General features: G+C 33.2%; 1 protein-coding gene across 1 annotated transcript in view; it reads left to right on the forward strand.

Annotated features, from left to right (window-relative positions):
* The window catches only part of LOC106106823 (voltage-dependent T-type calcium channel subunit alpha-1G-like), a 74,718-nt gene extending 69,395 nt beyond the window's left edge, over positions 1 to 5,323 (forward strand). The window contains exons 26-35 of the mRNA XM_013287482.1: positions 8 to 89; positions 333 to 481; positions 595 to 787; positions 1,082 to 1,231; positions 1,298 to 1,459; positions 1,661 to 1,879; positions 2,153 to 2,345; positions 2,419 to 2,988; positions 3,052 to 3,281; positions 3,384 to 5,323. Of these exons, the coding sequence (XP_013142936.1) occupies positions 8 to 89; positions 333 to 481; positions 595 to 787; positions 1,082 to 1,231; positions 1,298 to 1,459; positions 1,661 to 1,879; positions 2,153 to 2,345; positions 2,419 to 2,988; positions 3,052 to 3,281; positions 3,384 to 4,163 (2,728 nt within the window). The 3' untranslated portion in view covers positions 4,164 to 5,323. The remainder of the gene's footprint in view (positions 1 to 7; positions 90 to 332; positions 482 to 594; positions 788 to 1,081; positions 1,232 to 1,297; positions 1,460 to 1,660; positions 1,880 to 2,152; positions 2,346 to 2,418; positions 2,989 to 3,051; positions 3,282 to 3,383) is intronic.
* The last annotated feature ends 7,795 nt before the right edge of the window (positions 5,324 to 13,118 follow it).

Here is a 13,118-nt window from a genome sequence, read left to right on the forward strand (position 1 = left end):
TACCGACAAAACCTCGAAATGAAACTGCTGTTTTACCGACACGACCCAACAATCAACCACTACCATTAATTAAACAAATAAATGAAGAGGTAAGCTTTAAGACAAATTAATTGTGGATGAAATTAATCAATACTTAATTAATTTTAAGTCAATTGAGTGTCTATATTAATTACATTGTATTCATTTAATTAAATGTGTGCTATCTTTTGAACATTTGCATTTAAATTTAGAAGATACATATTGTACAAAGCATAAGTTGTTCTTGTTTTAAGTAACATTATGAGATTATTTGATTTTGAGCAGTTTTGGTAACATATTCTTTTCATTTTTAGGTTACCATAACTAACAATATGTGTTTATTTTCGTCACGATTCAATAGACATCAATACAGATTTAAGGATCTTTTTCGTTTTATGGAACCAACAGGATGTCTTAAGGAAAAAGAGGATTACGCACTCTATATATTTCCGCCAGATAATAAGTAAGAATTTCAGATTTAATTCTCAAATGATTTGATACAAAAATCTGTAAACTTGTGAAAAAATGTTTCTTCCAAAATATTCTACTCATAATGTAATAAAACTTTTATTATAGTATTAGAAAATTCTGCACATGGATGGTAACAAGGAGTTGGTTCGACAACATCGTTTTACTCTTTATCGCACTCAATTGTATAACACTGGCAATGGAACGACCAAACATACCTCCGGATTCTAAAGAGAGAGCATTCCTCTCAAGTGCCAACTATGTCTTTACTGCAGTCTTCGCTGTTGAAATGCTCATAAAGGTAAACGAACCACGATTTGAATTTAATAGACCAAGAATTTATCGGAACGACCATAGTGGATTAACAAAATTCTGCGAAAGATCATTTGTTTGTTTATCAAATCATTTTGATACTGTACTTAAGGTACATTAGTCATATTTAAGATGATTGATATATAGTTCGATCAACCAATTTTAATCTTTAGAAATAACAATTATGATGTCCATAGTTCATATTCTTGGGATAGCTTTTTCATATCATGAATAGATTTAGATCAAAATTCATTACAATGTTAAACAACTACTCAAATTGTAGGTTGTGGCATCTGGAATGTTCTACGGACCCGAAGCATATTTTACTTCCGGTTGGAATATCATGGACGGTTCCCTTGTCATCATTTCAATAATTGATTTATTGATGTCTCTTGTATCAGAATCGAGCCCTCGAATATTCGGAATTCTCAGAGTGAGTATTAACACAAACTGTTGTGAAAGAAATCTTTGTGATATTCATTAATTCTTGAACTTATAGGTATTTCGATTGTTAAGATCATTGAGGCCTTTAAGAGTGATTAACAGGGCACCAGGACTGAAACTAGTTGTTCAAACGTTATTGTCTTCATTACGACCTATTGGGAATATCGTTCTCATATGTTGTACATTTTTCATCATATTCGGCATTTTGGGAGTTCAGGTGAGAAAAAATTTCTATGCATGCAAACAGCTCTGTCGTTTTCATCAAGAGGTTAAAAATATTCATTTCATTCGCAATATTATTATCATTTAACTCATCAGCTGTATCTATTTAAATTTTCTTCTCAATAAATACTTTGAGAAGTCACAAGTGTGCGTGACTTTGGTACCATTTCTTTTAAAACTTATTTTGTTTTTTTAGTTATTCAAAGGAGCGTTCTTCTACTGCGAAGGAGCTAATATTAAAAATGTTAAAAACAGAACGGATTGCTTAGCTATCGAAGGAAACGTGTGGGTGAACCGAAAGTATAACTTCGATGATTTAGGCAAAGCTCTTATGTCTCTGTTTGTCCTGAGCTCAAGAGACGGCTGGGTCAATATTATGTATACGGGATTAGATGCAGTTGGAGTCGATCAACAGGTTAGCAGTTTTGTAATCGTACTTCAGTACGGTAGTTAATTCATTTAATTATATCTCCTTACAATTTTTTTTTATGAAAGCATTAAGAGATTTTTGATAATTTACTAATATTTCTTGTACCATTCCAGCTAAGATCTAGGCTTGTGTTAGCATATGGTTTACAATAATAGTCGAATTACGGGATTCGACCCCTTGTGATCGAAAATTCGTACCCCAACTATTAGGTTATTGGCGTTTCGTAACAATTTTATTAATGTATTTGTATTTTTACAGCCAATTGTTAATTACTCAGAATGGCGTTTATTATATTTCATTGCATTTATATTGCTAGTTGGGTTCTTTGTGTTGAACATGTTTGTGGGAGTTGTTGTCGAAAACTTTCACCGATGTCGCGAAGAGCAAGAAAAAGAGGAAAGAGTTAGACGAGCTGCTAAAAGAGCTCTGCAAATGGAAAAGAAAAGACGAAGTAAGAATTACTAAAATCATTTGTAATACACACCTATTCATTTACTATATTTTATGGTAATTATTTCTTTTAGAAATGCACCAAAGACCTTATTACGCGGATTACGGCCAGACCAGACTCTTTGTGCATAACGTCGTAACATCGAAGTATTTTGACCTAGCCATTGCCGGCGTCATTGGTCTGAACGTTGTCACAATGGCTATTGAATACTACAGAATGCCCCCAGCTCTAGAATATGCATTAAAGATTTTCAATTATTTTTTCACCGCTGTTTTCATACTTGAAGCGGTAATGAAACTAGTTGCTTTGGGAATAAAAATTTACTTAAAAGACAAATGGAATCAGCTCGATGTGATTATAGTAATCCTTTCCATAGTTGGAATAGTATTAGAAGAATTAGAAACCAATATAATACCGATAAATCCTACAATTATGAGAGTAATGAGAGTTTTACGAATAGCGAGGGTACTAAAATTGCTTAAAATGGCGAAAGGTATACGAGCATTATTGGACACCGTGATGCAGGCTCTACCACAAGTCGGCAATCTAGGTCTCCTCTTTTTTCTATTATTCTTCATATTCGCGGCATTGGGAGTCGAATTATTTGGACGCCTAGAATGTTCCGATGATATTCCATGTCAAGGTAAAAGTCTTCTTAAAATTTATTTAAAACAATAAGTGCAAATCTAACAAGCTTAATTTTTAGGTCTCGGTGAACATGCGCATTTTGCGAATTTCGGGATGGCATTTTTAACTCTATTTCGGGTGGCAACTGGAGATAACTGGAATGGTATTATGAAAGATACGTTAAGAGAGGACTGCGACAGCTCTGTGGACTGTGTACGAAATTGTTGTGTATCAACCATAATTGCGCCGATATTCTTCGTTGTATTCGTATTGATGGCTCAATTCGTTCTCGTCAACGTAGTTGTGGCTGTAAGTAATTTGATATTCCACTTTTTATTTTATTTTTAAATAGTTTTAACTATACCAGTTTTCAGAGTTTTATTTATACTAATCTTGTCTAAATCTCCCCAGGTACTAATGAAACACCTAGAAGAATCTCACAAACAAATGGAAGATGAAATCGACATGGACGTAGAGCTTGAACGAGAATTGGAGCGAGAAGCTGACGACGAAGAAGATCGTGCTTTATGTCGTGCATTAGAACAATGTACCTCACCTCCTAGACCTTTGAACAAAGTACCATCTCTTCCAGCGAATTTCACGTACAGTGAACCAAAACAGCAACCGATACCATCACCCATACGTCGGCGTCGCACGCTACATTCACATCACGCTCTTCTACCATCGCCTATGTCAGTACCGCAAAGAAGAGCTTCATTATCTCCTCATGCATTTGGAAGACGTAATCTGGAATCTTTTGTAAGCACTCGAGCTGCTTTATACGAAGAAGACGCACGTTTTATTGACGCTGACGATATTGAAGAACTAGAGCCCGGTAGTCCACCTAGACGGGATTCATTTGCAAACAATCGAAGACAACGAGTAGATAAAAGAAATTCCTTAAGAGGCGAAGAAGCCCGGCTACTTAGGCCTACTCCAGTTCTCCTAGCCGTCCCATCTACGAGACAAAGTCTAAGACTTATAGGGTCAAAGAAGCGGTCTTCGATAGAGTCTGCTGCGAATAGTGATGTAGGCCACAATTCTTTAAAATCCCATTTAACACCAGACTCTGTCGAGCAACCTATAAGTGAAGAAGAAAGTATTAGGATCGTTATTGCAGAACGAAGAAAAATAGAGAATGCGAAACCAGAAGTAGATGATACTGTAGAACTAACGGAATGTGGGTCCTAGTCCAGGCAGGGCCGGCCGCAACAACATCATGAAGTATACATCTAAGATATTAAAGAGTTTCCATCAATTCCTACCTTGCTTCTATATTATTATACTTTATATTCCAACTGGACTGATATGAGACGAAAGAAGATTGAATCCGGTTGCTTAAAGGTGAAGACAGACATGACAGAGCAGTCACTTTCGACAGTCTTCGCTTGTTACAACCGGCGGGTGACAAAAATAGTGCCAGTGCTTGAAAAAACTATAGACAACACTTGTGTTTTCCCCATCATCTTCGCTGTCCTCTTCACTTCATCAAATAATGCGGCCGGTTTGAATACTTCACAGACTCTAATAAATTTAAGGTTAATTAAAAAGTTATTGAGTGTAGCGTTAGGACTAGTCAATTTGTTGTGGTGAGATTGTTTTCTACGTGAACTAATATCCCTTCATTATCTTAGTTATATTTAGTACGGTGCTTATGGTAAAACATGTTATACCTGTTATAATAATCCGTGTTGACAGCTAAGATATACTAAGTAAAAAAATAGAAAGCAATCTTAAGGTCCTGTCCCACCATTGGCTAATAGAGGCTAGATAGATTAAAAATGACGTCACGTTGGATTGTTATCAGACAATTTACAATTTGGTGATACAGGCCCTAACTATCATAGTTTCCATATGATCGTCATACAATATATTGCCTTAAAGGAGCTGTCAATACGGGTTGTATCAAACTTTCACCATAATTTAAAATAGTGTCAAAAACATTCAAAATTGATGTAAACGATGCGATGTTTAGTGTTAAAATAATGTATAAATGTGTAGTTATATTTAATCTGTCAATTCTAATAAAATGGAGGTTTCAAAATCATTGAAGTTAAATATTGTGTAAGACAACGATTCAATTAGGAAATAGCAGTATTATTTACTTAGTTATGCACTAAAAAGTGCTTTAAACATTGGTTCTGTATAACAATATAGAAGAATGAAAATTAGTTTGCATATTTCATCTATAAAACAATTGAAATACTATTTTCTGATTACAAAAATCCTATTTTCTTAATTACGACTTAATTACCAGTAGATCTAACTGTCAAAACGCACAGGAGTTTAGTTGATAGATTAAAAAATAATATTGGACTTGTTAATTATCGTATTACAGCACTGAATATTAACGAAATTTAATTTCTGTTATATATTAATATAGTTAGATGTGCCAAAAAAGTATTTTCTAAAATTATTCAAAACGTTTATATCCATATTGGAATTGAATTTTAATCCCTTTATCATATTTTTCTTTATTTGTCTATTGTATTGTAAAGATGGATATAGAAAATATAATTTATACTCTATTATCTATGAAATCTATTATCTGTATTGAATTTATAAAATTTACCTTCGACAGTTCTTAATATGGAAATCAGACGTAATTAGTTAAGGATGTCAGCAATAAATTTTATACTTCGACTGTGCCTTTTCCTATTTCTAATGTAGCTTGAGAGTAATTGTCAATGGACTTCGAACTTAATGTATGTTTAGGTGAAATATTAGACATGTAATTGTTATCTACTACCCTACATTACCATAGGTTACTCTTAATATAAAATTTAAACCCTATTATTTTTCCCAAGATATCTACAAAGACAAAAATATTTATGCATTCTAATTTAGACTTTATAACATTAAAATTTTATTATTCCTCTATTTTAGTAAAATATTGAAAAAAATCCAAATCATAAACTTACAAAAAATAATTTTAGATTTGTTAAAATTATATGCGAGATTAAAATTAATTTTTCATAAAAAATCAATGACATAAATTATAATTATCTAAATATCCTCTTCCACTTTTATATTCTGTAAAATAATAAAAAAACAGTAGAACAAAGCGATCACTATCTTTATAAGCGTGGTTTTCACTGTTCAGACAACCATAGCCAAGAAATAACACGGAGTATCTTTGCTTAATCTCATAGAAAATGTATAAATGAATTGAATAATGGGAATTTAGTAATTATAAGTATAGTATTTTCGTGATATAGGCAACTTCGTGATAAAAAGTAAATAATTGTTTTTCGGTACTGACTGTATGAATGCCTAATGCTAGGTTTACACAGGAGGGGAATAGTGTAGCAGAGCAGTAAAGAGAATAGTACTGCTACCCTTTAACCACAAAATCAAAATAAAACTGTTTTGATATAAAGTTTGTCCATGGACATCTACGATTACGTGTGTGAGTGTGTAACTCAACAATGGCTGTACTGCATTATCAACTGCTCTACCACGATGATCTGCCTTCGTGTGAAACTAGCATAATATATGAACAATGTTCACTAGTCGAGTGCGTCTGTTATACTTAGCTGGTAAACGTTAAGTTATGAAAGTTACAAAGCTGTTAGGTTGAAAAAATAAATATAAATTTAAACTATTGTTTTATTTTCTCACCTTTTCTACACCTTCCATACGTACAAAATAATACAAAAAAATCTATACTGTAATTAAATTGAAATTAAATCAATAGAGTTGTCTTTTTCGCCTAAGTACATTAAATATTTAACAAATATCTACATTTTTCATTGAATTAGAGTGTTTTTTGGATATGGTAAGTATTTAGTTGGTACGACTATTATTTGTAGATTTTAACAAAATAATATTCTTTCATGTCACATGATTTCTAATCAAGAATAGCAATTTTATAATCTAAAAGTGGAAAAACAAATGAATGTGACATATATTTGGTTTCAATCAGAGTTCAAAAGCCATTATTGAAGCTCAATAAATAAAAATGACTACATAATATTCAAAGCTCACGGATGCAAGATTTGCTTTCCTTCGATCTTCAAAGTCTGCGTTTGGCGTCGACCCGTCGCCTGGCCTACTTATGAAATATTTTCCCGGCTTTCTCAGATGAATAACAACAAAAGGGTTATTTTTTAATATTCACTAAAGTATTTCCTTACTGTTTAGTATGATAAATCTGTACTATATACTTAAGTAAACTTATACTACTGTGAGTTGATATGTGAGTGGTGTGTCTCTAATGGAATATTATGTAATTCCCTCACAGTGCGTTGCGTTTGTCGTAATGTCCAGGGATTTCTCCCTTACCAGGTATCTCATTAATCATGTAGCCAGAGGCACCAAGGCCTTCCATTTGAATTGATTTGAATTATAATTACGAATAATAAATAACATGAAGTCCATAAAAATAACTAGAGCGTTACAAGTAGTGAACTTAAATTGGAAATGTTTATAATAGATTTTTTGTAGCTTCAATTACTAATAATGTAAAGATCTCCAAAACTACTGAACCGATTTCAAAAATTCTTACGCTGTTAGAGAGCTACATTATCATTGAGTAAAATAAGCTATAATAAACGGGACATCAACGGGAAGGGTACGGATATGACAGAAAAGATATGACACGTATCTTCTAAATATGAGGAGCTACAGTACATCGTTACTTTTATCAATATCTGTACGTAACAATGAAAAATGTTTATGTTTTATAAATAAATCTAAATTAACAAGTACAAAAGTATTTCCAATTTAATTTCCCACATTACTCTGATTTTACGACATCTTTTATCGGCCATTTGCCGCGAGACACGGGGGCGCCTCTACAGGGGCAATTGAAAACGTTCCCTTTCTTACACGACCTACATTGTTATAGTACAATTAATAATCTAATTAAACAATTTACAATATGCAAATTATACTATACTTGTCCAGTTAATTGACCACCTGAAAAACATCGAGAAACAAATGTAATAAAAATGCGTTGAGTCGGCGATTTCTGGGCGGAATTAAAAAAAAATCAGCAAATAGCCTATGTATTTTTCCAAACTATTTTATATCATGACATAGAGATCCGGTGAGTCATTTTAAAGATACTTATGAACAAACTTTCCCTACAATAGTAGTAAGATCTATTGTAAATATAAAAAATTGACAATTCTTACGTATTCTTATTCTTATTTTGAGAATGTTTAAGTTTGCTTAAAAAGGTTTGCTCAAAGTAAACAATGGCAATTTAAGCGCTTGACCTATCTTTGTGAAGTTATTATGAAAATATAATCTCATTTAATCTCAAGCGCCTTCGTGCTTCACAAAATATTAAGACGTTGTCGGCCATCTTTGTTGGGTGACGGTAATTGTTAAATTCAAAACTCGAGATTTGCAAATATTAGTGCTTAAAACGGAATGCGTGGAGGACGGAGTGGAAGAATTCTGTCACTTTATTTAATTAAAACTAGTTACTTTATTGTATTATCGACATATTAATAACCTAAATCAATTAAAATAAACATTTTGTATTAATTTCAAAGAAAACTTCGATATTGGCGCACGGAATGTCCTGAGACTTATTGACATTATCCTATGAAGTGATTTCCTTAAATGTGCAATAATAATGTACAGAACTAACATCACTTTCGTAAAGACTAGACTTGATTTGACTGTCTACTTGTATAGATTTTCACCGACTTTAATTTTTAGGACTGCGGGACAATCATATTGTAAATGAAAAATTTTGATGGATGGATGGATGTTTGTTAGAGTTTGTAGCCTAAATGGCTGAACAGATATCGACGAAATTTGGTATAGATGTACAGGATAGTCTTGAAGAATACATAGGCTATTCTCTTCTGTTTTTTTTTAATTGCACGCTGACGGAGTTCCGGACGAAAGCTAGTTTTGTACAAAATCAATCATCTTTACATGTGTCTGTACTTGGTAATGTGCATATATCTCTGTATCACAAAGGATTTTAACAGTATAAATTTAAAGAGAATCATCGTTCATTCAGCCCAAAGCCGTCGTTACAGTTATAAATGACTGACCGCTGCTGCTCTCGAGTGCCTCGTTTAAAATAATAACCGCAATATACAGTATATTTTTAAGCTAAAACTTTTGTCTTTGTGTATCTTTTTTACGAAACAAATATAACTAAACCTACAACTACTAATATTATGAGGAACATTTGTAAAACTAATGCTTCAATTTTAAAAATTCATTCATTAGAAAGCTACTTTATCTCTAATAGGCTTCTTTACTAGATTTTTTTAACTCTACGCAAACGCATTCGTAAGCAACTTCTAGTCTTATAAATTTTCTCTAAAATAATTGACATTAGCGAAAATACATATTAAAAAAATGACGTTGCATTGCAAAATAATTGAACTATTTCATTTTTAACTACAAAATGTCCGCTTCTATTGTTTCTAGAGTAACTCATTAGAAAACTAAATTAAAGAAACCTCTTGAATTCCCTCATATTTGAATATTTATAATGACTGTTATAAAAACCTTTATGTGTTAGTTAAAGAATTATATAAATTTACGAATAAAAATATTAACGAATTCTCTGAACTCTTTTGTAAGACGCTGAATATTTTATTAACATGTAGCGAGAAGCGTAGCTGAATAAATTATTCAAATGTACCGTTAAGTGCTAAGTTCAAGTCACTTGAAAATTGTTTTGCTTGTTAAGCATCGTTACAATCGAGCCTACAAAGACTTTGAGACTATTCAAGTCGCATCTTTACGTATGTTCTAAACATGTTATTTTTATGTTGTGTAAATCTATCCATAGTATGTTTTATAAAAGAAAATGGATTTGTTACATGGAAATTCGTTGCTTGTTATCAGGGATGTTGCGGATGTTGATTTTTTCACATCTGCGGATGCGAATGCGGGTGCGGAGTTTTGAGGGCTCACATCCGCGGATGCGGATGCGGATGCGGATGTTAAGAAAATATGTAAACCGTCATCATCATCATCTCAGTCTTTATTATGTAACTGAAGTCTATTAATGAAGAATTAAAACAATGATAACTTAATTGTTAATATTTTTATTGTAATCCTATTGTAATCCTATTGGTAAATAAGTAATTAAAATTAAAATAGGAGCATTATACTTAACTAGCTGTTCCCGTGCGGCTTCATCCATATGAAATTGGAAAATTTTATTTTATTGTTTACATGTGTCAAATTATCAATAGCAAATGTCAAAATGACATGACATGACAAACCTTGACAATCTTGCTTCCTTTATGTTGGCAGCAACTTATGGTCTCTTTCCCACATTAGGGTTTTTATCCAAAATGTATACCCCCTAAGTTTAATTACGTGAAAATATATATCCTTAAGCGTGACATAAGTGTAGGGCTTTTTAAATAAAAAAAAATAATCATTTAAAAATATGCTGCAATTGCTGACATCTTACGCCACAAAAGAGTGTGTGTTTACGCTTTTTTATAATAGTATAGATGAACAGTAGTATTGCCGCCTTTTCTGGTTCAAGGCAATTACGCAGAGGTTCATAAATTAAACCCGCGTTACTAAATCATTGATCGCTAGGAACTCTGCCCGGCTACTTGCATGATATTCGCATCCGCATGAACATCCGCACTGATTAATGCGGATGCGGATGCAGATGCAGATGTCCAAATCTATGCGGAAGTTCCGCATTTGCGGATGCGGATGCGAATATTCGCAACATCCCTGCTTGTTATAACGAGAGATCTATTTAAAAATATTACATCATTATCTTTTCGAATATACTCAGACCTACGATTGTTAGAGCTTGTTCTGTCTCAACTTTAGTGTGATTGTTGATTGTTTCGCAGCCAATTGAACTGTTAAGTTGCACAACTAAAAATCGAGTAGTGTGCGCACCTCCATATAAACTCATAAGAATAAAAGCGCGACTAAACAGTTGTGCGATAATTTGTTCAAAGGTGTGCGCACGCTCTAAACCGTTACATTGTCACTACAATAGCAATAAAAACAGTTAACAATGCAAGCTTTTTCAATATTATTTTTGCCTAGAAATTGGTAAACAAGTGATTCGCTTTAAAATCCGATATTGACAGGCTTGATAAAGGAAACGTGCAACAAATACGGCCATCCGATGCCAAAAGCCTCTGCGTTCGTTACTGTCACACGAGTTACAGCGTTTTGCTGAAATTGCTCGCATTTTACCCGACTCAATATTGCTGACACTGGCTTTGACGTAATATCGTTTTTGAAATACATTTGCAGGATATAAAATTTAGGATATACTAGTTTTTGCCCGCGACTTCGTCCACGCAATTTTAAGATAAAACTATATATAGTAGTATAGTATAGTAGCCTATAATATACCCGTCTATGTCAGCTACCCTTCGGTAAAAGTCCGGTCGATATCAGTCCAGCTGTTTCGTAGATTACCCGGAACAAACACGGCTCGAGGACAGACAGGCAGACAGACAAATATTTTTTTAATGCGATTTTCGTGATCAGCAACGCAAATACATTATCTTCCCGAAATCTGGAATTTATCTTTTGATATTACAAACAGACACACCAATTTTATTATGTGTATAGATACACAATACGTACACACAGAATTGTAGCTGAGAATGAAGACAACAAATTTCTGCCACATTTAGAATCAAAGATCGGTCTCTAAGGGATGCCCTTAATCTAGTTATCATACTCATACTTTAAGAAACATCACTTAATGACTGGGTGCTATTATGCTAATTACAGATTACAAATTAAAATGACACCTGTGCCTGCTTTATTTAATTATTTTTTAATTTTCTATTTTGAAACACATGGAAAGAGATGGATTGCGTGAAAGGTGACATTATCAAGAAGCGAGTGATGACTGAGATCACGTATGATAGAGTTATTTGGAGGACGAAAACCCGGTGCGCCAACCCTACGGGAGTAGGATAAGGCAGGGGAGATGATAATGAAATTGTAATGACATAGGTACTGCTTTATTTAATTGTTTTTAAATGTTCTATTTTAAACCACATTTTTAAAGTAAATTGTAAAAGATATAAGTTAAATGAAAACAGTGATTTAACGACATTGTTTATCGGCCGTTTCCTTAACCGCGAGGACGTTTGCGGACTCAATAGGAAAACATTTCCTTCGCTCGACCTACATAGCACTTTAATACTGCATTTTGTAATCGATTTCAAGCATTTTTTTTTGTTCTCTTATATTTTGACATGGCCTTAAGTTAAGCACCCTATAAACGACCTATGTTAGATAAATCTCATAATGTACAAAAGCACCAAACACATTCCTATTAAATAATTTGACAAAAATAAGCTTGATAAAATGTTTGATAGTCTACAGGGTGCTTTATATTTTCCGGGTCAGGGGCGACGTCATCGAGCGAGACATGTATAATGTCTTCCGGCGGAGCATCCGATATTACGAGCATGTCAAACCGTTTCTGAGTACCTTATCTCAAGCAGTGTAGGTACCGAGCTTTGAAAACCTTCGTAAAGGTGATGTAAGAATTTACAACTTATTGTCATAGTCAGAACAAATTATTACTCAGGCATTCCAAAGGGTTATTTTACTGGAAAAATGTTTAATACGGTTTTGCTCATTTTCGGTCTTTTCATCTCTGTCTTTATAAACATACAAGCTTTCACCCTCGACTCCGTCCGCGTGCAATTAAAGTTAAAAGTGCGCTGCCCATGTGCAATTCCAGACTATCCTCTACGTCAAATTTCATCGAGATCTGTTAAACCGTTTTGGTTGCAAATTTTAACAGACATCTATCTAAACTTTCGCATTCATGATATTAGTATGATGTGTTTTCTAATTCCTTACAAAAATAATGGCATATGGTTTGCGGCAAAGTAAATTTAAATAAAATAAATGTCCGTTCTTACTGATTGTGAGGTCGGTAAAATACAAGTAGAGCATATGTGTCAATATTTACATTACCCTTTTCAAGTCTTTTACAGAGAACTTTCTAATCTCACTCACCCGTAACGTCCTGATTACGTTAGTTGAAAGTCCCAAAGTGAATACTGTTTAATGAGTTTATATTTGACTTGATAAAAGGCAGACGAAATTTTAGAAATCACTTTTGATATTTATTTTCATACAATAGATTACTTTAAAGAGACGTGACGTATTGAAAATATTTATAGAATCATTAACACTATATTAAAA

The sequence above is a fragment of the Papilio polytes genome, unplaced genomic scaffold (assembly GCF_000836215.1).
Source record: "Papilio polytes unplaced genomic scaffold, Ppol_1.0 DF822067.1, whole genome shotgun sequence".
In the NCBI taxonomy this organism is placed as follows: domain Eukaryota; kingdom Metazoa; phylum Arthropoda; class Insecta; order Lepidoptera; family Papilionidae; genus Papilio; species Papilio polytes.